The sequence below is a fragment of the Phascolarctos cinereus genome, unplaced genomic scaffold, assembly GCF_003287225.1.
Source record: "Phascolarctos cinereus isolate Bilbo 61053 unplaced genomic scaffold, phaCin_HiC Scaffold_9;HRSCAF=440, whole genome shotgun sequence".
NCBI lineage: Eukaryota > Metazoa > Chordata > Mammalia > Diprotodontia > Phascolarctidae > Phascolarctos > Phascolarctos cinereus.
In genome coordinates this window covers 206448782-206476214 of record NW_027556402.1, presented here as the reverse complement: position 1 = coordinate 206476214, position 27433 = coordinate 206448782, and the positions used below count along the sequence as shown (strand labels likewise).

General features: G+C 38.1%; 1 protein-coding gene and 1 non-coding gene across 2 annotated transcripts; one reads left to right on the top strand and one right to left on the bottom strand.

Moving 5' to 3' along the window:
* Window positions 1–7886: 7886 nt before the first annotated feature.
* On the bottom strand, window positions 7887–8846 carry LOC110221028 (olfactory receptor 5P3-like). The gene has a single exon (XM_021005393.1). It carries the CDS (start codon window positions 8844–8846, stop codon window positions 7887–7889), a length of 960 nt encoding a protein of 319 aa, XP_020861052.1.
* Window positions 8847–20731: 11885 nt separating this feature from the next.
* Window positions 20732–20803, top strand: TRNAA-UGC (transfer RNA alanine (anticodon UGC)). The gene has a single exon. It is a non-coding gene; the product is annotated as a tRNA-Ala (tRNA).
* The last annotated feature ends 6630 nt before the right edge of the window (window positions 20804–27433 follow it).

The window sequence follows — 27433 nt, the reverse complement described above, 5'->3', positions numbered from 1 at the left end:
TTATCCTGGGTTCCCGTGCAGCCAGACTTTTTTTTTTTTTTTGAAGCCGTCTTCGGCTACTTCTTTGGACCCGAGTTTGTCCTAGTACCTAGGCATATCCACCTTGCTATTCTATCAGGAGTCCATGCTGACTAGACATGAGAGAGAAACATTTCTTCCTTCCTTCCTCCCTCCCTTCCTTCCTTCTTTTCTTCCATCCATCCTTTTTTCTTTCCTTCTTTCTTTTTCTTTTTCTCTTTTGACTCCCAAAGGGCTCCATGACACACAAAAAAGGTTAATAACACCTAACGGCATCTTCCAAACCCCAAAACAGAAAATAGAAGGAAGGGAAGCGTGAAGTTTAGCATAAGTTTAGAAACCTGAAAAGGTAATCTATCAATAATCTTCAGAGGAGTCTCTGGGAATTCTGGAACCCAACTGGGACCATGAGACCACTAAAAAGGCTGGGCTCAAGTCCTAGTGAAAAGATACCAGATTGAGAGCTAGGTAACATGGGTTTGAATCTCAGCCCTTACTATCTGTATGATGGAGAGCAAGTCACTTAGCGCAGCTTCAGTTTCTGTAAAAAGGCGACAAACGATAATTACTCTACCTACCTCATAATGTTTTCTAAAAACAACAGCAACTAAAACATGTTCATCAGAAGACTTTTGGGACTTCTCCCTCTAAGTTCCTTTCTGGAGGCTTTCCCGTGGAAATGTCATTCCATGGAGTCAACTATTTCTGCTAACTCCCAAATTGCAATACTGGCCTCATTTTAGACGCACACACGATCAACTGCCTCTATTCCATTTCCAAAGTTATTTTTGTAAGGTTTCTGCTTCAGGCAAACGGTAATCTCAGTGTTACCTTCTTGTGAACTGGGTCCTTGGATAAGGACTGGGGTGGGGGTGGGGAATAGGATTTGAAAGTTCATTGGTACCTTTGGATAGAATAGTTTCAGATAATTGTTGAGATAGGAAGTCGTATTTCAAAGGTTGGTGAAAGAAGTTAGAAATGAAAAAGGGAGGCAAGGAGAGCCTTTTTCTAGGATGTAAAAGAGAGGAGACAGAGGACTGAAGTATGAGGATATAATAGGGTCAAGTGAAAGTTTCTGAAGAATGAGAGGGATCCAGAAATGTTTTTAAGCTGGAAAGGAGTCGGTGAATAAGAGGAGTCTAAAATTTAGAGAATGGTCGAAAAGCCAATAGACTGTAAACACCATAGGGCACAAAACGGGGAGGTTAGAATGGGAAAATTAAGTATGTCAGGTAATTAAATTATCGAGCAAAAGATGAGGCTGGAGAAGAGAAAATGAACTGAAGTGAAAGGGGGGCATCTCTGCGGGCATGACTCCAGCAGAAAGAAAAGAAGATCCAAACTGGGTCTTGAAGCAACAAAATTGAGGCTGCCTCGTCCTAACTGCTGACTCTCTCCGGTAGAGAGCTTTTTACTCTGTGGCTTGGACATAAAACACTGGTCTAGTGAACTGGAGCTTCCTGGAGATATCTGGAGAACGCGGGCGAATTTGTTGAATAGTCAGTCCCTCATGATCCTTGTCTTTTCAAATGAAAAATCGCGAAATAGGCTTCTATCCGCGTAGTTTCAAATCCTGGAGACAATACAAGAACAATGAGCCCAGCAGATTAAGGAAACTGGCTAGCCAGGTAACCACAAACTTACCGTGCTCTCTTTCCCACACAAATCTTTTCGAAATTCTCTTGAAAGAAAAATAATCCAAGGATGTTTAGGATTGGACAATGTTGATCAGATCGCTAGCATTAGACCTAGTGAGTCGTAGGCATTCTCAGTTCTCCAGAAAAACATTTTCCTACAGAATGAAGGCCCCCTACGAATATGGATTGTTTTTCGTTTTTGTCTTTCTATCCCCAGCGCTTAGTTCAAAGTGAAGGTGCCTATTGAATGTTTGCTGAAGTGAACTAAACTGATTTGAAACGAGATTAGTTTGATCTTCCTATTCAGTACTTATAACTGTCACAAATGCCACCTATAACTAAAGAGGATAGACATAGCCGGCAGATGCTGCATTTGTTTCTGTGCCCACAGGTGTGAAAGGAAGGAGACAATTGAGAAATTACCAGGCAGATTCAAGAGGATGATATATAAGAGGATAGCATACTTTTGCTGCTGTTGGCTTTCCCCCTGGACACATTGTAGTGATGACAATGAAGGCTCATTGAAGGCTTCTTTTGGTCAAAAGTTCAGGATCACTGCTCCTATAGTCTCACCTGATAATCCACTGCTTTAACTAGTGGGTCACTAGTTTCTCGAAGAAACTAGAGCCTTCTGAATTTTAGGAAGTTTTGTAAAGAGAAGACAGAATAAGTGGATCACAAATGAATTCGCCACCACAAGGGTCTAAACCATTTCCAAGATGCCTCCGAAAGAAAGGATTCTTCAAACCAACTTCTTGGTGTTAGCAGCTCAAAGATAAGGAACTCCATGCCTGGGAGGCACCTGGCGATAGGATATCACCTGCTAAGTAAAAAGGAACAGATTCATCACAATAATAATTTTGGTATCAGAAAAAAAAAAGGAAGGGAATTCAGTAGTCTTGGAACAATTGGCAGGGTTGGGGAGGAAGAGAGAAACACCGAGAGAGATATAATGAATAACAGATAGACAATGAAGCCTTGGGAGGAGAAAGAGTCTTATTCTATATTTGACTGTGATTTCAACAGAGTTTGAATGAGGAAGTCTATGGAGTGACTGTTTTCCAGAACGTAATTATCCTTTTGATCTCTTTTGTGGCTTTTATGGAGGCTATGCCTTAGAGGTGAATATTCTAAAAGATTTTAACCTCAGCTTCTCCAGACAGGAGCTGGAGGGAAGAAGTTATAGATTAAGTAAAGAGCACAGATCCGTTCAAATCTATTCTTTTATGGCCTAACAAAGTGCCTTTAAATTTAGTTAGGGACAGCGGAATGAAGCTGCACTCATCACAATGCCATCTACCTCATAGAAGCAATACCACCAGCGAGGACTTCGGTAGTTGACTCTTCAGCGAACTTGCTCAGAGAGAGCTCGTTCTTTCTCTTTCCTAAAGTTTTGAGCGTGGAAATCCTGAGCAGTGGCCTAGAGAGAGTCTGCTCCTCAAGTGCAGAAAGAGTAAGCGACTTTCCTGCTTGAGAGGAATAGGAGCTCTAAGGCTTGGAAAAAAAAAACCCCACAACATGACAAAGCAGGGCTCCAACCCAGGACCCCACACTTTCAAAGCAAAGGCTCTAGCATTAACACAAGCTAAACAAACCACCTCACCAGATCTTCCACGTAGCTCTTATTCGTTTTCATTAGGAGGATGGTTTCACTGGCAGACCTCTGATAGTACTGAGATCCAAGGAAACTTCAGGACAGTCGGCCAGATTCAGGGGTAGGATGTCTTTACCTTCCTTTTTCTCACCCTGACTTCTGGATTCCAAGTTACCACTATGTCGAGTAAGGATTCCTCCCTTCAACCAAAAATTGCCACTGAAAACTGGAATCCAAGGAGGCTCTCTTGACACTGTGAGCACCAGGGACTGTTCTTTGGAATTTAATAGAACTAGATGTTGTGTCCAGTCACTTCCCTATTGAGATTAATTTTCTAAAGTTGTCCAGATAGCTCTGATGCCATCTTCTGAAAGAGGCTTTTATTTCCTCTCTAGCTGCTGGAGTCTTCCTTCCAAGGTTATCTTGTAACCACTTTGCATATACTTTTATGTACACATTGTCTTTCCCCATTAGAATGTAAGCTTCTTGAGAGCAAGGACTGGGCCTTTTTTTTTTTTGTATAACTCTCAGGGCATAGCACAATGCTTGACATGCAGCAATTTCTTATTGTATCATTGATTGTCAGTGTATACTAATGAGAGTGGAAGAGATATTAGACAATCACCCACAGAAGTGGTAGATATTTCAAGAAAAAAATTAGAATTCAGTTAACTAAATGCCTATTCTGGTTCCTCATCATTTTGTGGAGTGGATACTGGATTCTCAAAAACTATGACTAATCACAAATTGATAAGTCCTATAGTACTGGAAAGACTTTGATCCCTACAAAGAAAGACTGTGCATCCACTATCCGAGAACAATCCTAAATTTTCAAGGCCCATCTCCAGCAGGTTGGCCATGAGTTGATAAATAATTTTGGCCATAAAAACTAATGAAGCCTTCTAATAAGCTGGAGGAGCATTATGACCAACATTAGGAGAATAAGGGCCTATGCATAGTGTTATCATATCAAATTCATTTGTTTTGTTTTTGGTGAGGCAAGTGGGGTTAAGTGACTTGCCCAGGGTCACACAGCTGGTAAATTTCAAGTATCTGAGGCTAGATTTGAACTCAGGTCCCCCTGACTCCAAGGCTGGAGCTCTATCTACTACACTACCCAATTGCCCCTATAAGACAATATTTGTACAGCACTTCACATAGTGCCTGGCACATAGTAGGCATTATATAAATGCTTATTTCTTTCCCTTTCTCTCCCTTAATATAAATTTGTGACCCAAAAAGATTCCAAAGCGTCCTTAAAGGCAATAGAAACCAGTCTTCAAAATCACCATATTATGTTTGGAATTAGATGTTGACTGGAGTAGGAATAAATAGGGTAAGCTGCATTGTGAATCTATATTATTATTTGCTAACACACACACATAGACATACACATCTCAATCATTCTGGAAGATTGTAAAAGGACATTAACATTTGCTTTCCACTGTGTCTTAAGACAGTCAATGACAAAAAGGAAGTCTCCATATACAATGATATATTTATAGCAGCACTTTTTGTGGTAGAATGAACTGGAAATAAAGTAGATGCTTATCTAATGGAGAATGATTAAAAATGTGGTATATGAATTTAATGAAATATTACTGTGCTGTAAGATACAATTAATACGATGAACACAAAGAATCCTAGATAGACTTACATGAACTGATACAGTGATGCATAGTGAAGTAGAGTGAAGAAAACAATATTATACAATGATTACAATATGTAAACCACAAAATAGTTGAAAATGAATCATAAAAAAATTCTAAAGAACAATATTGTCCCCAAAGAAGATACGAGAAGACACCATCCCTTATTCTTTCTGGAGTTGGGGGACCCGTAGCTGTGGAACATTATACACAATGTCAGCTTTTAAAAATGTTTTGATAAGTTGTGCTGTTTTTTTCTCTTCTTCCCCTTTGTCATTTTGTTTTATTAACAATATTATTTATTAAGAATGGTGACTCTGGGAGGGAAAGGAAGGAGGAAAAATACAGAGGGAAAGCTAGGTAACTTAAAAACAATAAAAATAATTGTTTTTGAACTGACCAAAACCTATTTGATATACCACAGAGATCTCTGGGTCAAGGGATATAGATATTTTGCAGACATTTTATTTCTATATTTCCAGATTCCTTTCTAGAATGGTTGTATTAAGTACAATTACGTTAATAATGTTTTAGTGTCATTATTTTTCTATAAGTCCTCAGCATTAACCTTTGCCACTTTATCATCTTGCCAATTTGCTGGCAAAACAACTACCTCAAATTAATTAAACAATCTTCAAACAATTTATTTTTTTATTATTTTCCTTATTTGAAGACCAAGACATATCTTCTCTTTGATTTTAACATAATTGGCTCTGGAAAACTTTTTTCATGTGAAGAAAATCTGCAAGTTTGATCTATTATCTCAAGAGAAATTTTCACTGAATGAAGTTTAACATGCATTGGTGATTAAAAAAAACTTTGAAAGGAATCACTAGTGGTTTATCACACTTTCCTCCCCTAGTAAGTTATTTCCTTTGAGCTCTGTTGTCTTATTTAAATTTTATTTTTTATTCTTAACTAGACATAGAGCAACTGAAATGAGCATTTCCACATGATAAAGTAAAGGAGAGGATTGCCCATGAAACTATGAACCTCTATTATGTAGATCTTTCTTTTAAAACGATTATAACAAATTTACATCTAACCTCTAAATCTAGGCCTGCTTGTCAGTGATTCCTTCCAGCCTTCCTTGTATTCTCTTCCTTTGTTTTGGAGTTGGATCTGTTAACCATATCTCTAATTCTCTTCTTCCTCCTACCTTCTCCTCAATTAAAAAAAAAGGAAATAGTATCATTGTAACAAATTTACACAGTCAGCCCCTCCCCCCCCAAATTCCCATGTTAACCATTTCCAAAAATGTATGTTTCAATCTGCATCTTGAGTCCATCACCTCTTTATTACAAGGTGGGTACCATGCTTTATCATTGGCCCTCTGAAATCATGGTTGGTCATTGCATTGATAAGAGTTCTTAAGTCTTTTGAAGTTGGTTTTTCTTTACAGTGTTATTGGAATTGTATGATTTGTTTTCCTGGTTCTCATTTCAGTCTGCATCAGTTCATACAAGTCTTCTCTGTTTTTGTGAAACTTGCTTGCCTCACTATCATGAATATTCCTCTGTATTGATATGCCATTATTTGTTTGGTGTTCCCCAATAGATAGACATCCCCTTAGCCTATGGTTCTTTGCCACTACCAAAAAAATTGGTCAATTATTTTTGTACATTTGGTTCCTCTCCTTTTGATCTTTTTGGGGCCTCCTAGTGGTACTTCTGAGACAAAAAGTCACTCACAGATTAGTGACTTGTTGAGCCTAGTTTCAAATTGCTTTCCAAAATGAGTACACCAATTCACAGTTCTAACAAAAGGATATTAGCATTCCTGTTTTTCCACAGATTGACCAACAATTGTCACTTTTCTTTGTATTTTCTTTGCCAATCTTATGGGAGTGATATGAAACCTCAGAATTACATTTCTGTAAATATTAGTGCTCCAGAGCATTTTTCCACATGTTTATTGATAGTTTAGACTTCTTCCTTTGATAGCTACTTGTTCATATTCTTTGATGATTTACTTACTGGGGAAAGTTTGAAGCTAGTTTTTTTTTTAAATGTAGTGCCCCAGCTCCATCTCTCTTTCTCTCTCTCTTTTTTAACATTTAATAGTATTTTATTTTTTTCCAAGTACATGTAGAGATAGATTTCAACATTCATTTTTGTAAGATTTTGAGTTCCAAATTTTTCTCCTTGGCTCCCTTCCCTCCCCCCTCCCCAAGACAGGAAGCTATGTGACATGTGTTATACATGTACAATAATGTTAAACATATTTTTCACATCAGTCATGTTGTGAAAGAAGAATCAGAACAAAAAGGAAAAATTATGAGAAAGAAAAAAACCCCCATAAAGGTGAAAATAGTATCCTTTGATCTGCATTCAGACTCCATAGTTCTTTCTCTGAAATGTGGTTAGCATTTTCCATCATTAGGTTTTTGAAGTTGTCTTCGATCATTGTACTGCTGAGAAGACCTTTGCCACCACAAAAAGAGCTGCTAGAAATATTTTTGTGCATGTGGATCCTTTCCTCTTTTTCATGATCTCTTTGGGATACAGACCTAGTAGTGCTATTGCTGAATTCTGCAATCTCTCTCACAAATACAGAATGACAGTAAAACTCAGTCTTCTCACAGACAATTCGTAGACTGAAGGTTAAACTATTACTCCAAGGTTCCATTTCCTTTTAAAGATGCAGTAACATATCTACAATCTCTGTAGGAAGAAGCTACTGAGGTTAGTATCATATTTATATCAAAACTAATTTTTCATTCACCAATAGTAGATGATAGAAAAATTGTTTGTATTTTTAAAATGTGTTCCAAAAAGCAGATCTAGAACACTGAGACATTTCCACATGATAAAGTATGTGTTGAACAATGGGCCATACAATGTGATGTTGGGCCATACAATTAGTTAAAATTAATGACTCATTAAACTCAAACAATTAATTCAAATTAATGACTCATAAAATGAATAATAATAATTATGATATGCTTTCCCCACAAACCCATTTATTACTAACAGTCTATAATAACCATCACAACATTTTTCTTAATAAAAATAAGTGTTTTCTGTCCATTAATTTCCTTATGGCCCCCTTAACTTCCTTGTTTCTCAGGCTATAGATCAGGGGATTCAACATGGGGATCATTACAGTGTAGAAGACAGAAACTATTTTGTTCTGGTCAGTTGAGTAGCTGGATTTAGGCAACACATAAATGAATGTAATAGTCCCATAAAATAGAGTGACTGCAGTGAGATGGGAGGTGCAGGTAGAGAAAGCTTTGTTTCTTCCATCAGTGGAGTGCATTTTCAGGACAGAAAAGAGAATGTATACGTAAGAGATGACTATGATTAACACTGTGATCACAATAATTGACCCAGAAGTGACAGCAGGAATAATTTCAGCAAGAAAATCATGGGAGCAAGAAAGCTTCAATAGAGGTGAGTAGTCACAAAAAAAATGATTGACTTTATTAGGTCCACAGAAAGACAGACTTAATAAACAACCAGTAAAAGCCCAAGCATTCAGACAACCACCTAGATAGGATGCAATCACTAATAGTGTGCAGACTCTGGCGGACATGTTGGTGGAATAGAGCAGGGGGTTACAGATAGCCACATACCTATCATAGGCCATTACAGACAACAGAAAGCATTCTGCTGTTCCAAAGGTGACTACAGAACACAGTTGGGATGCACACCCTGCTAGAGGGAGTGAGGGTATTTCCCCAAGAAAGTTCATAAGCATGACAGGTGTGACTGATGATGAGTACCCAACATCTACAAAAGCCAAATGGCTGAGGAAAAGGTACATTGGAGTGTGAAGTTGAGAGCAGTTTCTGATCAATATGATTATGCTAAGGTTACCAATTAACGTGAAAATGTAGACACCTAGAAATATCACAAAGAGAATGGCATGAAGAGTTGGAGCAGTGGTTAAGCCCAAAATAATGAATTCTGTCACATCTGTCTCAGAATAATTTCTGAATGACATCTGTCTCAGAAAAGGTGCCTATTGAGACCAAAAAAAAGCAGATTTTGGGTGGAATACAAGACTAAAATGTAGTATATATATATATATATGTGTATATACATATTTACATATATATATATATAATCTACTTAATATTTATTCAGCATTTACTACATAAAAGGCTATATTTGAGGGAATGAGGGGAAACACAAAGATGAATATCATGCAGTGATTTTAGTGAAGGAGTCCGAAATCTGACAGGGGTCACAAGACAAAGGAATAGTCATTATAAAAATATAAGATTATCAGAACGCTTTATGTAAATAATGTTCTCTGAGAATGCTTCATGGAGGACATATTTTTTCTGGTCAATTCCTTATTTGTATTTCAGGATTTCTTGGATATAAATTATTTATGAGGGATATGTAGTAAAAAAAAAAGTTTCCCCCTTCTCAACTCTACAACTTCTCTTATTTTAGCTGCACTGATGTTGTTAATGCAAAATTTTAAAATGTAATGTAGCAGAAACTATCTATTCAGCAGTATTGTGTCAAATGGCTTACTTTGTATTATTTAGTCCAGTTCAGGAGCTCTCGTTTAGATATGGGTGTGGGTTTATTCATTCAGCATGTAAACTTCAGCACTGGGTCACAAAAGATCAGCCCTAGAAGGAAACTTAAAGATGACTAAAGGAAACCTTTGATTTTACAGAAGAGAAAATGATTTGCCCAAGGTTAGGGTCAGGGCTAAGACTAAAACCAAATCTGGTAAGTATTTCTTATCACAATTCATCATTATACCATAGAATACTGATGTCTTCAAAAGCAATTGTAAGAACAAGTATTTCAGTAATTATACCTTGCCTACTATATTTTGCAAACATAAGAAAGGTCTAAAATAAACTTTAAACTAATCAGCTGTATCTTAACTAATTATTCTTGCCAAGTAGGTATCAAATACAGTTTTATACTGCTAAAGGAATATAGGTGCTGTAAGTATCCTCCAAATTTTGGCATCTGGGGTCAAAGAGAAGTTCACCCAATTCAAATTGTCCAACCTTAGACTGTCTTGCCATAAATGAAAGATTCTTTTCCATGGAAACATTCAGGCAGAAACTGGATTACCACTTGCCTGGAATTCATTAGAAACCTTTGGAAATCTGTACAGGAAATTTCAGCATTTGGTAGAATTTTGAAATAGGTGACCTATAAGTTGATTCACTGTATTTCTAACTCTAAGTACTATGGGTCATCATCTTAGGGGAACCTATTTTTTTGGGTGGACAAAGGGCAATGAAAAGATGCCTTGTAAACATATGTAGGCTTCATTATGCTTCCAACAATGGTTATGGGAAGTATTAAACACACTACCATGGACATGTGTGATTGCAAGTGGACCTGTGTTATGAAGCAATAACAAAAGGTGAGTAACTGATTGACATCACAAGATCTGTACTGCTATCCATTAATATTAAAAAATTAAGAGTAAGCCCTCAACTCCACTTTGTGCAGGATTTATGGTAGGATGTAGACAAGAATTTCACAGGATGAGAAAGTATGGATTGGTTGGGATCTGTATAGGTGGTGGCAGAACACATATCAATGAGATCCCAGATCCACTAAAGTATCAAAGAAATCCTACAATGTTATATTTATGTACATGTGGAATAGTTCACCTATTATTATTTCATTTGATTTGACAATACAATAGTCACAGGAATTATTTCTCTTAGACATCAATAAATTTTGATGTTGTGTGACACCAGTAAAACTCTCTAATGCTCATAAGTGACTTGAACTGCCCCAGGTAATAGGCAGTGGAGAATGAAGAATTAGAAAGATGAAAAAAAATTGTTAAAATATATGAGAAAAGAGGAGAACATGGCACAGGAGAAATATAGAGCAGACAGAGAAGAGAGTCTCTGAAAATAAGTAATAGTGGCCTCAGATGCCTATATTTTCCTTTTACTAAAATAAATGATGCTAATATAAAGTTCTAATATATAGTAAAGTTCAGTTAATTATCAAGAATAAAATCTCATCTTAACTCGAGAAGTCATTCAGAATCATTCAACTGGAGAAGCTTTCATTATATACAGAGAAGAGTTAGAAAAGCAACAGTCTAGTACTCCACGTCCATTGAAAGTCCAGCCACCAGTCTACTTGCCATCAGGACCCTGGACAGGACCAGATGGTTCAATACTAAGTTGTCAGAGACTCCTCATCCTTAAAAATCCTTTATTTGACCCAGTCACCCATTCCTTCTAACTACCTTCTTATGTATTTTCTTCCTTCCACAACAAAACTCCCAGAAAAGAAACCTATACTTGCAATCACTTCCTTTTCTCCCTGCTCTTCTCATTTCTTTTTAATCTGGCTTCTGATTCAGATATTCAACTGAAAACTGCTCTATTCAGTGTCACAAACAATCTCTTAATTTCTAAATCTGATAGTCTTTTCTCATTCTTCATCCCTCTTGATCTCTTGACAGTATTTGGCAGTTTTCATTACTGATCACCACGTCTTCTTACATACCAGCTCCTTCCAGGGATTTTGTGACCCCATTTTCTCCTCCTATGTATCTGTTTACTTCACTGTCTCTTTTGACAGATTATCATCCATGTTCTATTTTTTATTTTATTTTCACCATGGTTACTCTATTCTGAATCTTCTTTTCTTCCCTCTCTATACTTTTTATTGGTGGTTTTAGTCACTACCATAGGATCATTTATCCTGCTATGAAGACAATTCCCAAATCTATATATCCAGACCCAGTCTTGCTCCTGAGGTCTAGCCACACAGATTTAAATGACTGTTCAATATCTCCACCTGGACATCCCATAGAAACTTCAACCTCAGTATGTCCAAAACAAAGCTCATTATATCTATTCTGCCTCCTTCCTTATTTCTGTGAGGGGTATTATCATCTCTGAAGTCATACAGGTTCAAAATTTCAGGGTCATTCTCCATTCTTCCTGCTGCCTCCCCCCTCCCTATACATAGTCAATTCTATAACCTTGTCAGTTCCTTTATTCACAGCATTTCTCACATCTACCCTCTTTTCTGCATTCTCACTATCACTACCATCTCAGACTCTCATTCCCTCTAGCTTGGACTGTTTGGACAACCTCTTAGCTGGACTCTGAGCTTCTAGTCTCCCCTGCCCCCCAAAGTCTATCCACACATAGTGGCCAAAATAAAATTTCCAAAGCCCAGCTCAGACCATTTCATTATCCCGTTTAGGTTTCTTTTATTTCTAGGATATAATGTACAAACTCCTCAGCTTGATACTTAAAGTCCTTCACAATCTGTCTTCAGCATATCTTTCTTATTTATTTCACATTAATCTCCTTCATTTAGTCTGGGCTCACATGCCACTTACTAGAAGAAACCTAATTTTTATTGTCCTCTCCCTTCTCAAATATTTTGTTTTTACTTATCTGGAAAGATGTTTTTTGTCCCTAGTATGATGTTAGCTCCTTGAAGACAGGGATTGTTGTATACTTTTCTTTGTATATCCAATCTCTAGTGACTTGCACATAATAGGTTATTAATAAATGCTGGTTGAACTGAATTAAATTAATATCAGTCATTCACTTTGGAAAACCACCAGGTTCACATATGGTATAAGACTCCTAAGTCAATATACTTTAAATTTTACAAAGTATTTCCTGCCAAAGAGCTCCATGAAATGACATTTTGAAACCATCATTATTTCACTTTTAAAGATAAAGAAAATAAGACTTAACAGAGGGTAAATGGTTTTTGTACGATTACTTACCTAGTTAAATGTCAGATATGAGTTTTAAACCTGAGACTCACTCAAACTCTAGTTCTCTCTCCTTTACATCAGTTCAGTGCCTTTTATGTTCAGAATTCTTGGTGTAAAATTTTCTGCTTCACTTTGAAGTTTCAATCTGAGATAGGGGAAAAAGAACACACAAAACATTTGCGTATATGAAGACACACAGATTATGTGCTTACTTGACCATGTTGTATCAGACACTTTCTGTTTGTAGTTATGCTTCAGCATACATGACGTAACCTGTGACACATCTGAATTTGCTCAAGAATATGGTATGTTACAATAAGATTTCATATACATATGTTACTTCCAAATCATTAGCTTCACATGTGACGTTGCACAAGGGACCAAACACATAATATCTCAAATCTGGAAGCAATCTTATTTTTGAAAAAAAAAAGCATATGGACAGAAGACAGAAAGATGGAAAGGTCCAATATAAACCAAAATATTCATAGCAAAAGTTTGAAAATATAAAATAAATGGAAACAAAACAAGTGCCCATCAAGCAAACTGTGGTTCAGAAATGAACTGTCTATAGCAAAGGAAATGGACAGAGCCAAAGTTGGTACAAAAAAGAAAATGCAATGACTACCAAACTGAAAATGGATATGTCAGCAACAACAGCAAAAAACCCAAATCTAAACACTAATCATAGTGATCAAATTTGATCGGGAAGAAAAGTTGATAAAATACACTCCCCGTCTTCATTTCAAATATGGAAGTCTGTGGGTAGAGAATATTGAATGTGCTGTCAGAATGGGTCACGCGTTGGTTAACTTTTCAGAATAACTTCATCTCTCTTTAATTTTTTAAAACAAGAAATTACTTTATGGGAGGGAGTAGAGGGAGTAGTAACATATTCTGAAACAAATGTGATATAAAAAAGAAGACACCAATAAAAATAAAACAAATACTAAAAAACAAATGGATTAAAGAAATAAGCAAATTAAACATATGCATACAAACATCTACATATGCTGACATTGCAAGAGGAATAGACATGACTGTAAGAAATGTGATAAAAGGCAATAATTAGAAATATTTTTACAGCAATAATAGTAATTGTTATTAAATTGCAAGGAATAGTGATGGGACCTGTTGATGTAAAACAACCATGAATTGAGACGTAGAGAACTTTCTTTGTGCGGCATTTTTGCTACATTTATATTGAGTTTAGTGACACCCGGGACATAATCCTTTGAGTAGTTCAGCAACAAATATAAGCAACATCATTAAAATGGCATTCAAAATCTACTGGGATTGAGAAAATTATATATACATAAATGAGTTCTCAAGGGCTCCATTGGTTCTCTCTTAGTCTTTATCTGTCTTGACTAAAAAAAGAATGGACAGCAAATTAGTCAAACTATGATCTGGCATAGATTAAAAACTAACCTGGATCGTAATGTGGCAATTTTTTGTGACAGTATGCTTTTTACATAAGAAATTACCCTACTTAACTCACTAGATCCATCTTTGTCAGGTCATAATACATGTTGTCTCCACATATAAATACTTGAGGAACAGTTTCCCTGTCAAACTCAGCTCTACTAGAAACTTCAACTCCTACAATAAAGATGCCATTCTTAGTGTGGAGAATTATCCACATTTTGAGGCAACATTGACATGTTTTCAAATCTCCAGGTGATGATCTCCTGGGATATGGATGATTCTGATATGCAAACTCAGATTTCCTTTAGGACAGTTAACATATTCTATGAGCCAATAGTTAGAAGTGGTGTTGGTATCTGTGAATTACTTGTCCTCAACAGCTCCAGAAATCCCATATCTCCATTTCCTCCTTTTGTAGTATCACGAAAGGTTAATAGTCAACTGCTTAATAGATGTTTATTAAGCACATACGATGAGTGAGAATATATACTAGGTGCTCAGAATACAAGGATAAACATGACGTAAGTGAAAGAATTGATATTCTATACTTATTTTTAAAATAAGATTTCGTAAATAATATACACTTAAAAACTATTTGTGACATTTTCACATTTTCATATGCATTCCTTTTTGTTCTTTGTATATTTGAATGTTTATGCTTACTGAGGGTTAAGTATATTTAAAATGAACTTTTAAAAATTCTGGATCTTTCTATCTTGCCTATGTTGGAAGTTCAGTGACCACTCGCAGACCCAGTCCAACTGATAATCAGAACAGAAGCTTTGACTGGCTTCATTTCTGACCTGGCCTGGTTTGCCCCCTTTAATGAAGCCTGGTAGCCTCTTGCTCTGGGGAGCTTACCATATAGATGCCAGACTTAGTGTAGCCACTAGACCTCCTTGAGCATCACTACAGCTTAGAACTACCAAACTCCACCAGTCTCAGCCTCCTCAGTAACAGGAATAGGGCCAGATCAGTGCCCAGGCAGACTGTGCCCAACCCAGAGCCCATGCTCCAACCACAGAGAAACCTCCAAAAGGCAAAAAATCCAAAGTATTATGTAGAATTTTACAGGAGGCCTACTACCAGGGCAATTGTCAACATTTGATTGAGGCCTGTCTGTTAGATGCCATCTAGCAACAGAAAAAGATAGGGTCAGGACTAGGTTTAGGACTGTGTAGCAAGAAGGAGAAAGGAAAAGAGTGGAGGCCAAACCTAAGTCAAGCCACCAGGAGACTCAGCTAAAACTCAAGAATTTCTGTAGAGGATGGGGATTTCTCTTAGCTAATGCATCCAAATCAAAGAATGACATTTGAGAACATGGGGGGTAGTGGAGTCTGACCTAAGCACAAAGCCCCAGTCCAGGAATTGAGTTCTTAAATACAAGTGTATGTATGACAAATACAATGAAGATAGACTATGGGTTGGGAGACCCCAAAAGGTGAACCTAGAAAAAGACAGTAACTTAACAAGTCCAGGTAGAGCTTCAGGGAAAAGAATGACCATAAAGGATACAATTATATCTGGAAGAAATGAAGCAAGAAATACAAAATGGAATGTGAAATGAAATGATAGCTAGGGAGGAAAGAGTAGAAAGAGGCATCAATAGCTTAGAAGAGAAAGTAGTAAACCTTACCCAAAAAATGGACTCCCTGAAAAATAGGATGGACAAAGATATAAAGCAATGACTGCTTGAGACAAGACTCATTAAAAGAAAATTAAAATACTGAAAAATATCATAAGAAAATGTAAAGTATATAGCAACAAAAATTGACCTGGAGAACAGTTGCAGGAAGGATAATCTAAGAATCATTGTACTACCTTTAAATCATGACAGTAATAAAAAGTTTGGGTACCATATTTCAAAAAAATTATAAACAGAATTGCCCAGATCTATTAGAAACAAAGGTTAAGATAAATATAGAAAGAATGTTCTGGTCATTTCCTGAACAAAATTCCAACATGAAAACTCTTAGAAACATCATCGTCAAAATCCAGAGCTATTAGGTCAAAGAAAAAATATGGCAAGGAGTCATAAAGAACGAATTCAATTACCAAGGAACCACAATCAGGATCACACAGGACTTGGCAGAGACTACTTAGTGTGTAAAGGAGATGTTGGAATGTGATATTCTAAAAGGTGAAAGATAAAGGCTTACAATCAGAAATAACTCTCCCTACAAAAATAAAAATAATCCTACATGAAAAAAGTAGACCTTCAATAAAATAGAGGGCTTTCAAGTATTCTTGATAAAAAGACCAGAGCTAAATAGGAACTTTGAAATGCAAACACGTGAGTGTAGAGAAAGCTAGAAAGGTGAATGCACTTCAGCATTTGGAAGGGGATATACAATGATGAAGTGTTTAATAGGAGAGGAAGAAATAGGTGTCCTTTCAGAAACACAATGTCATCAAGGGTCATAGAAGGAGATAATAATGATAACAATAACCATAAACACACATATTTATATTGCTCTAAAGTTTGCAAAACACTTTACAGATAGTATTTTGTTTTATCCTCACAACAACCCTGGGAGGTAGGTGCTATTATTATCCCCATTTTGCAGATCAGGGAACTGAGGCAGACAGATGTTAAGTGATTTGCCCAGGTCATAAAGCTAATAAGTTTCTAAATCTAAATTTGAACCCTCGTGTTTCTAACTATAAGTCCAGTGCTCTAGCGACTGGACAACTTAGATAAGAAAAACAAAAGACCTAGGGTGGTTTGGTTCTATTTTGTGAGTCTTAAGGGATGAAAGAAAATAGAAGAAAAAAGGAATATACTAGGGAAGAAAGAAAGAAAGGGGAAGAAACTTACTATTTTACGTAATAGAAATGCAAAGATGAAAAAAATACTAAGAAGTAGAAAAGGTTGTGAGGGAATGGGCATCACATAATCCTAACTTTCATTTAAACTGGACAAAGAAGTATTGGACACACACACACACAATTTAGCATAGAAATACATTAAATAGGGAAGTAAGTGAGGACAGGGAGATGAGATAGCCAGGTTAAAGAGGGAAGGTGGAATACATGAAGGATGAGTCACAAACAAAATGAACTCTAATGTTGGAGGATGGCACATGAAAGGAGGATTGTTATTGTTTAGTTATTTAAGTCACATCTGACTCTTTGTGACCTCATTCGGAGTTTTCTTGGCAAAGATATTGAAGTGGTTTGCCATTTCCTTCTCTAGCTCACTTTATAGATAAAGAAACTGAGGCAAACAAGTTAAGTGACTTGCCCAGGGTCACATAGCTAATAAATGTCTGAGACCAGGTTTGAACTCAGGAATATGAGTCTTCCTGACTTCAGATCTTGTGCTCTGTCCTCTATGCAACATAGCTGCCCCCAATAGGAGATTACAGGGAAAGAAAGATACAGTGAAAATGTATGCTGGAGAAAGCAGAGGATAAGACAAGAAGAGGAGTAGAATGGAAACAGATCCTTTCAATAATTGGTCATTAGTATGAAGTGCACTCTTCTCTGCCCCCTCTATCCCAATTTCTTCTCTATGAAGAGGAGGACAGATGACCAAAGAGAATAACATGTATAAGAGTTAGGATGGAGAAAATCTACAATTAATGATTATAACCATGAATGGGAGTGGAATTAATTCACTCATAGAATAAAGAAGAATAGGAAAAAATTTAGAATGCAGAATCCAACAATATATTCTTCATAAGAAACACATTTAAAACATAAGGAATCACACAGACTTAAAATAAGGAGCTGGAAGAAAATCTATTATACTTCTAGTGAACTCAATGTACATTTTCCAGACCTGTAAAAATCTAGGAAAAAGAGAAACAGGACAGAAGTAAAGGACCTAAATAAAATTTTAGAAAAGCTATATATAATAGATCTTGGGGATTAGCAAATGGGAATAGAAAGGAATATACACTCTCCCATCAGCACCTTTAAAAACTGACCATGTGGCATAGCATAAAAATCTGATGAACTAATGCAGAGAAACAAATATTAACTATATCTTTTTATACAAGTCAATATAACTTAATTTAACAAAGGACATTTGAAGACAGGATTAAAATTGATTAGAAACCAAATAATTTAATTCTAAAGAATTAGTGAGTCAAAGAACAAATAAGTTTTTAATTTTGGAAAGAGATTGGGAGAAGGGAAGGGGATTAGCAGTCATGATGCTGAAAAAATGAAAATTATCAAAATATTTTCAAAATGCCCAAAAGAGTAAAGTAGAAAGTTCTGAAGGAAGCAAAGACAAGCAAGACTGTTTGGAATGTAACATGTGAAATATATACTTTAGAGAAGCTATTGGCATGAATTTCAGATACATGGTTTCATATACCCTCCTCACTCTGTTCTCCAGGATAAAAGCAAATGCTCATTTTTTGGTGTTTAAGTTCAGAATAAAAAAATAAATAAAAATTTTAAGTTCCATGTTGAATTTACTACATACTTAAAAAGCAATACATTCATAATAGACATTTGCAGTTTCATGTACATTATTTTTCTGCTCTACTTTAAGTACAGATATCCACATTATATTTAGTGCCTATTAAGTTTAAACTTTTAAAACTTTTTAAAAAAAGATTTGGTTAATATTTTAAGGAATATTATTGATAGATGTTTTAAGGAATATTGTATGATTTTAACATATGCATGAAAGACATAGTGTTGGCAACCCAATCTTCAGTGTGGTATTTTGTTCCAAAAATGTGTTTTTTAAGTTAATAAAGTATTTGTATACCAGCCTCTTTTTCTGGCCTTCTTTATACATGAGAATGCTTATTTGTTGAGCATTTTCTAGTTTATGATACATTTTCATAAGTAAACAAAGACTGATATCTTATTCCATATGCCTTTCAGTAAATTGTATGACTATTAGTATGTGATCAATTCTAAAATATCATTTGTGAAACCTGGCCCTGTCCCTGCCCCCCTTCAATCTACATAAAAAAGCCTTGTATGTATGTGCAGATTTGTCTCTGAAAGTATTTGTGAAGAAGGGACAGCAGGTATTGGTATTTCTTTTGTCACCTGCTAGAGCAATAATAGTTACAGCTTTTACCCATTCCTTGAACTTCATTCCCCCCCCCCCCCGCTATGTCTAGAAAAATCAGTTCCCCAACACATATGATTACATTGCCTTGAGTACAGCTTTCTTATGTATACATAGTCTAGTTGCTCTTCTCATCTTTGTTTTCTTCATGGCTATTTTCATTGCTTTATACAACAGCCAGGATTGTAATGTTACATTCAAAATGTAGTGGCTCCACTATAATTAATGGTGAAAAGAATTTGTTATAAAATCCTTTACTGATCTCTATTTCTGATCTTTTCATTGTTTTCTTTCCAATTTTACCCTAAAATTCCTTTGTTATGACTCTCAGTTCAAGCTTTCTGTAAACCTCTTTTCCTTTCCTTGTTTCCTACTGCTCATTGTCTTCCACCATAAAGATTTTACAAACATAATGATAGCAGTTACTTGTTGTGAAGATAAAATGGGGTAGTATTTGCCAGGCACTTTGCAAACCTTAAAGAACCTTTTAAGGGGTAACTATTATTGTTATTTTCAAGGAGAACAATTTTTTTGGATAATTTCTAACTACTTCAGGAAAGATGTAAGGATCAGATGTAACTACTCAAATAACAACGAAAATTAGATTGTGTACAGGGTACACTCTTAAGTGCTCTGAGAATGTTCTTAAGAATACCAAAGATGGTTTCATGGAAAAACAAGTTTCTTAATGTTTGGGCTGAGACAATTTGTACTGAAGGTGGCCTTTAAGCTGGCACTTCTTAGGATTTTGACCTGCTTTGATGGTGGGATGTGTAAGGACATTCCAGGTGGAGAGAACCAGAGTAAAAGCCTGGCTTCCTGCTATGAAAATTCAGCGACAATAGGGGATAAGGATAATTAAAGACTTTGGAGAGTTCAAGGACTGGCCATAAGGGACATGGGAGAGCTGGAGAGCTGAAGAGCTGGTGAAGGGTGGTGGTGTGGTGGTATGACTCTTTTGCCTCCCTCACCTCTCACATCTAGTTTCACACAGATTCTGTGGATTTGGTCTCTGGCATCTCTTTTAAGTCTATTCCCACTGCAAACCTGCCCTGAACTAAATCAGTAGCTTATCAACAGACCTTTGAATCCTTCTCTCTGCTGCCAGAAAAAGCTTCCCCCCTCCCCAACTATTCAGTACTCTCTATTGCTTTACATATCAAGTTCAAATTACATTGGTGTCTTTTTAATTCTCATTTCTACATTCAGAGAAACTACCAACACAAGGCTCAATATTCAGGGGCAGAAAAGGGGAGAGAAATTTTATAGGTTTTTTGGGATCTTAATGATAACTAGAAAGTTTTCTTAAAATGCCAGTTGTTGGAATTGGAGGCAGCTAGCTGGCTTTAGAGTCAGAATAACCTGAGTTCAAATGCGACCTCATACACTTGCTGCTGTGTGACCCATCGGGCATGTCCCTTAATTTAATCTCTCAGCCTCAGCTCTCTCCCTCAACCGGGGATAATAACAGCACCTAAGTCGCAGGGGTGTTGTAAGGATAACATGATTTCATATTTATAAATTGCTTGACACAATGTTTGGCACATAACAGGTGCTATATCAATGCTTATTCCCTTTCTCCCAAACTCCCACTGTTCACCTTCACACTCTTGACAAATCAGATAAATGACACACTAATTGACAATAAAAGAAGGCAAGTCCCTGTGGGGATGTAGCTCAGTGGTAGAGCGCACGCTTTGCATGTGTGAGGCCCCGGGTTCCATCCCCGGCATTTCTATTAGGTTTTTGTCTTGGGTTCTACTCTTCCCGCTTTAATGAAGTTAACTTCTTGAACCTCCTAACTCACTGAACTTGTACCGAACTTCTCAAGGTGATAATTCTGGCCTGGGACTTCCCCCGAGCCAGTCCCCTGAGTTTCCGATCGCTAAAAGCTAGGAAACCCAAAACAATGAAGACCAACCTCATTCCTAGAGTCACATCTCTGCTAATAGGCCCGGGGTCCTCTTGTGGTTTGGCACTGTGAAAGTCAACCTCTGTTGGCCTCGAAGAAATAAACCTGATGCGACTGAAAGTAATTATTGTAATGTTCCGACTGAAGAGTGAGGCCAAAAAGAGAAGAGGAAACATTCTGAAGGGGGAAAAGCTCTAGGTAAGAGGAGCAAAGAGGAGCCCACTGGGATACCTATCAGAGTCCTTCAGAGAAATGTTCAGCCTTCAGAGACGGTCACCAAGAAAGTCAAACCTGAAGATTTCTGGAAATTGTTGGGGAAAATACCCTACCCTCCCTTTGCATGGCCACACTCCCATATGGAAGACACACATCAGAAAAACAAGACTCCCATTCTTTCCCTGTGTCTGAGTCAATGGTGTGTCTGTTCTCTATTTCTTTTCTCATGGACGTTCTCTTTTTCCCCCCAGAGCACCCTACATGCTCCAGCCTTACCTACTTCCCTTCCAGTTTCCTTTATGCATCTTCGGGATGAATCTGTGCCCTTCTGGTCCTTCAGATAGCGGCTGCTGTCCAATTACAGGACTCCTGGACAAGAAGTTTCACGTCTCTTTAGCGGCTGAAGGCGGAGAGCTAGTTATCTTGTGTCCTATCCTCGCGGTTTCCCCTTACAAATGGTCCAAACGTCTTCTTAGGAAAATTTACCAGACACCTCCGCCTTTTCCTTGCAAAACTTTTCCACAACCAAAAGGGATGCCTATCTTTAGACCACCAGGTGGTTGAGTGGTTAGAGAGAGGGGCATTGTGCTCTGCATGATTGGGTGTCGTTCCTCTTCCCATAGCATCCAAGGCTCCCAGCGGCTTTTATGTCATCTCTATCTTCGGACATTTCGATGGAGCATTTAACTTGGGCCTGTAATGTACTGTAATAGAACTTATGAGTTGTGAATTACTTCGGAAGCAGGGTGGAAATAGTTAGCTGTACTTAGATCCAGCCCTGCTCCTGGAACTCAGAAGAGGGGAAATAATTCAGCTTAGTTTACTTCAAGGTACACAGGGCCGAGCACTCAAAATTAGAAGATGCGGGCATCGATCCCGCTACCTCTCGCATGCTAAGCATGCAGCGCTCTACCATCTAAGCTAACCCCCCAGCACAACGAAAACCTCTCAAAGTACTCCTAGTAGGTTCTAAAATACTACAGTAAAAACCTCTTATGTTTGAAGTTGCCTGTGTCTGAGAAAATGAGACCAAAGACCTAAGCCTTCTGTGAGTAAGCAGGACCAGAGACAGGAGAGAGGAGAGGCAAAGCTTCAGAGAACAAATATAAACAGAGTGGTGGACAGACTTGACAAGAAAAACTGCTTTTGGGTAACATTTAGGGGAGGAGTGCCACAGAGGAAGGAGAACAAAGTTTGGTGGAAAAGTCAGAATTCTCCCTAGGAACAGTCTCAGTTCTGCCTGGTGCCCAACCCTTTTCCGGGTGCTAGCTCCCAACTATCCCACTAGCTGTCCTAAGAAGCTGTAAGCAGGCGCAGCTAGGTGGTGCAATGGGTGGAGCGCTGGCCCTAAACTCAGAAGGACCTGCGTTCAAATCCGGGTTCAGACAGAGCACCTGGCACTAGCCAAGAACAGTCAGTCATATTTCCATAATTAAGCTTTCTGATCACAGTTTGTTTAGTCAAGTACGAAATGTGGCTACGAATAGCTTGTACTATTTATTGGGCTTTATTTTTGAGTTCCTTGGGATATGTATGCTGGATTCTTGAAAGCCATTCTAGTATGGCACAGACTTGGACAGGTTCTACCATTCTGGGAAGGCTTCATCTTTGCTTGTGGGATTTAGAGTCTTGTTCTTCAATTATTTTCCCATGGATTTGGGTGGGGAGGATTTCAATGTATCACAAAATACGTTGTAGAGATGTCTCATCCATTTCAATGCCTTAAAGTTTTAGCTGTGATAGAACCACTTTCCCCACTCCTATGTCCAAACCATAACAAGAAGGAAGACAGTAGCTCTGGGGAAATAAAGGATTTGGGAACCAGTAATCGAATCTTAACAGTGAAGATGTGGAAACCCACCAGTGAACTGTAAAAAATGGTACTTGCCCAACTCATCTATTTCAATGGACATGCATGTAATGCATCTAAGATATTTTCGGTGAGAACAGTTCCCATGGGATGGTTGGAGGCATAGTAGGGTCACTACAATTGAAGGGAAAGGTGTTCGTTCAGTTCGTACTATGAGTCTCTGCCCTGAGGGAAATGGAGTCTGATTATATTGCACTTAACCTGTGGTTTACTACTCAGAGAACAAACCACTCACACTTGTGTGAAGTTTATCAAAACTGGAGTATGCGGGCGTCGATCCTGCTACCTCTCGCATGCTAAGCGAGCGCTCTACCATTTGAGCTAATCCCCCTACCCGGGACTTACATAAGCTTCCGACACATTTATAGATGTCTCTTCTCCCACTACCTGGAGAAGTAGGTGGGGAAAGAGAGTTTGTGTTGTATAAGAGGCAAATCTTTCCGAGGCAAAAAAACAAAAACAAAAACAAAAGCAGGAGCCTGGGGAGGAACAAACTGATGTTGGGCCTGCCCTTGAGTAAATTTCAAAACCAGAGGGAGAGGGTAGGGATTAGAAGGCACAGGTATAACCGGAAGACAGTGGAGGAAATGGAAATGCAGGCAAGTAGGATAGAAGCCCCAGCTTCCTATTGCCTTAATACCAAGGTAGCTGAGCTAAATCTTGAGAAGGGAACTGTTTCCAGGGATTTCCCCGCCAAACCTCACACATCTCTGGGTGTGTGTTTTCAGTGGCCTCTAGATCTGGGTATGATCAAAAATTTCTCCAGTCTTTTACATTCCCCCAGTATGGGGTACCCTTAAGACTGACTTGACTTCGGCTCTTTGGTTCCCTGTTCTCTAAGGCTCCTTCCTCTCCCTGCACATCATTTCTAGAAAGATTGAACCTGAGGACTTCCCTTTTCCCTCCCTTTATCTCCTTTGCTAGTGCTCTGGCTTCAACTTCTGAAATACAGGGAAATCTGAGGAGGGAAGTAAGAAATTCCCAAGACTCTCTGAATTGTATCTCTTTTAATAAGTCCAGGACTCGCACTCTTGTAGTGGCGAGACTTTGAGCCTCCTTGAGTGATTCCAGCACCCCCTATCATCCCTTAAGGAAAATGAAAACAACCTCCTTGGATGTCAAAGAAATCGGAAGGTATCTTTGCGCAGTCCTGGAGAAGAATGGTAAGGAGCAGTTGAGGTAAGAAGCTAAGGATGAAGCGAGGAAAGAAGAGCCCACCTGGGCAGCCCAGAGCCCTTTGAAGAAGTGATCAGCCCTAAAAGACAATATTCCGGACAGCCAGACAGAAAGGCTCAATGGAGACAGTTACAAGCCGGGAAACCTCTCCAATACCAGCCCCATACAAGTCCCCATCCAAGGGCTCATGAAATCACAGTACCATTCAGATGAAGTACTTTCCCTTTCCTGGTCTATAGGGTTAACTTGTCACAGTTCTGTTTCTTTCAGGGTTGTCTTCTCTCTTTATCCTTTTGTCTTCTTCCTATCCTCTTCCTAACTGTGCCAAGATTGTCTATGGGTGCTTTGGGGAATGAACCTAAGCCCTTTTGCTCCTTCATATATGGTAACGGGCCCTGGCCGGGATTCCTTCAAAAACCAAGAGGCCCTCCTGCCTGACCTGCTGACCAAGAGGCCTGCCATGGGTCTTTCCACAATATCTTTCTTGTCCTGCTTCATTCTCTGAATGGCAACTCTACTGGTGTCTCAAACTCAATATGTCCAGAACTAAGTCTAGTTTCTTCCATCTACCCCCCAATGCTGTTGCTCCTTCTGCTTTCGCTATTTCCATTTGTGACACCACCATTCACTTAGCCATCAGATCTGGTAACCTAGGAGTTATTTTGAACCTTTCCTCTCCCTCATCATATCCTATCAGATACCAGGTGCTACTGATTTTATCTCCACATTTCTTGCCATCCTCTTCTTTCTTTCTATTGTCATCCACCTAGTCCATAATCCCATCATCGGTCTTCAGACTGTTTGAATAGTTTCTTTATGAATCTTATCACCCCCATTTTCTGCTCCCCGCCCCCAACCTTCATACAACCAGGGTGATTGTTCCTATGTATAGATTTGGTCATACAAGTCTTCTGCTCAAAAATCTTCATTGATTTCTTATTGCTTCTACCCTTGTAACTCAAAGTCATCAACAACCAGATATCTTCTTACTTTCTCTTCCTTACCTCAATCTTAAGTATAGGATGAGGAAGAGAGGTTACTAAACAGTAAGTCTAATGAAAAAGAACTTTTTTTCTAATATGCAAACTATATGAATTATTACTGATAAGATCAAGGCTCAGAGCAGTGACAAATATTTTCCCAGTTTAGTAATTTTGAAGTATAGTTTGGTTCATCCACCTTGCTCTCAATAAAATTTAGGGCCAACCCCTGAAAAGAGAGCAATGGAAGATACATGAGAGCTAAGGGGCTCAAGCATGGTCCTAGAGGTGGTAGGGAGGAATAATGTCAAGGGTACAGGTGGAGGGATAGAGAGTAATAGGCATAACTCTCCTCTTATAGAAAGAAAGGAAGAGGGTGATGCTTCTGAGGTTGGAGGCATGGAGGGCCTAAGGAAGCTCTTTTTGGAAGGCCTCCATATTTTTAGTGAAGTAGAATTTTCTACTTCCAGTGTGTGTGTGTCTCTGTGTGTGTCTCTGTGTATGTTGGAGGGGCTAGTATATAGGGGAGGGTAGTGAATGTTGGAATAGAATTGCTATCTAGAGGAGGGGAGAAAAAGTATAAAACTTGCCACATGGGGGGCTGAGATAAGGAGTCACTAAAAATGGATAAAAACGTTGATCAAGCACCAGAGACAGAAGTTATAGTCATGCACTGATAATGAGTGAAATCAGCTCAATTTTGCAGTTTTCTCCAGCAATGTTCAGAAGTGGTCAAGGAAGACTGGACAAATCATAAGGCTAGCTTTGCCCAGGGTGAGGCTTTCCTGGTTTGATGTTCTCCTCAAAATCATAAGAAATGTTGTTAAAAGTAGATGACAACTGAAAAAGCTACTATAGTCATTAAATGTATAGTCTCAATCTTGGGAAAGAATTCACAGCTAATTTACTGTTATTTCATGTTTTAGAAGACAAGTCACACAGTGACATAGATGAATCTAGAATCCAGAACTTCTTGTCCAGTGTTATCTAATCTTTGGACTCAGGCTACCCCTCCAGGAGCACCAACAAACAAATGATGCTAAGATAACTACATATAGTCAGTCTATAAACTCCTCCATTTGTCCAACTGTTCCTAGAATACAGGCTTGGGTATGATTATAGTTACCATCCCTCTATACCTTCCATGCGGTGGGAAATAGGTGTTTTGTAAGCCTTAAACAATAGCCTGAGAAACACAGGGCTAGAGAACAAATATGATTTGTGTCTCTTTTTATATCCAGCTGCTGGTTCCTATCTGGTATCACTGGCAGGTGAAGGTATTATGAATGACACAACCCACTCTAAAGGACTCAGAATTTAGTGTGGAATTGACTGCTTTGGAGGAAGGCCCAATGATTTAGCTCAGTGGATAAGACACTCCCATAAAATGGGGTACCAGGTTGGATAATTGAGTTAGGATCCACAAATATCTTAATGGTGTAGGAGACTGTAACATATTTAAAAAGATGAAATATCATGGGCCAAAAAAACCCCCCCAAAACAGAAAAAGTCTTACACTTGGGTTAAAAATCAATTTCATAATTATAAGATGAAGCTTATATAACTAAATAGCAGTTCATTTTAAAGAGATTGAAGGGATCTGAATGGGGCTGGACACTAGAAATACGTGTCTGCTGGTATAAATAAATCCTGTGGTCTGTAATTGTGTCTGAAAGGGCAGTCTGCCTCCCTGGATGCTAAAGGAGAGGGAGAAATGAAACTGCCTAAGAAGCAAGAAACCTTAACTAGCTGTGTGACCCTGGGCAGGTCACTTAACCCAGATTGCCAAGAAAGAAAGAAAGAAAGAAAGGAAGAAAGAAAGAAAGAAAGAAAGAAAGAAAGAAAGAAAGAAAGAAAGAAAGAAAGAAAGAAAGAAAGAAAGAAAGAAAGAAAGAAAAAAAGAGAAAAGAAAAGAAAAGAAAAGAAAAGAAAAGAAAAGAAAAGAAAAGAAAAGAAAAGAAAAACAAAGAAACAAGAACCGTTCCAACCACCAAGGGGAAGTGATGAGGAAAAGGTAAAGTAGAGCCTCAACCGATGCTGGTTCCTGAGTGCCTTGTGCCAACTGGCATGCTTTAATAGTGTGGAGCTGAAGATACTCTGACTTGGGATACAGAGACTGTATGATTGAGCTGAGTACATGACAAACAGAAACACGTAGAGGCTTCTGCCTGCTTTGTTATGGAGATAAAGCCCACTGAAGTCTGCCTCTTCCTA

Excerpts from the sequence above, each read along its gene's own strand:
- LOC110221028 (XM_021005393.1), bottom strand. The coding sequence starts at position 8,846 with ATGTCATTCAGAAATTATTCTGAGACAGATGTGACAGAATTCATTATT.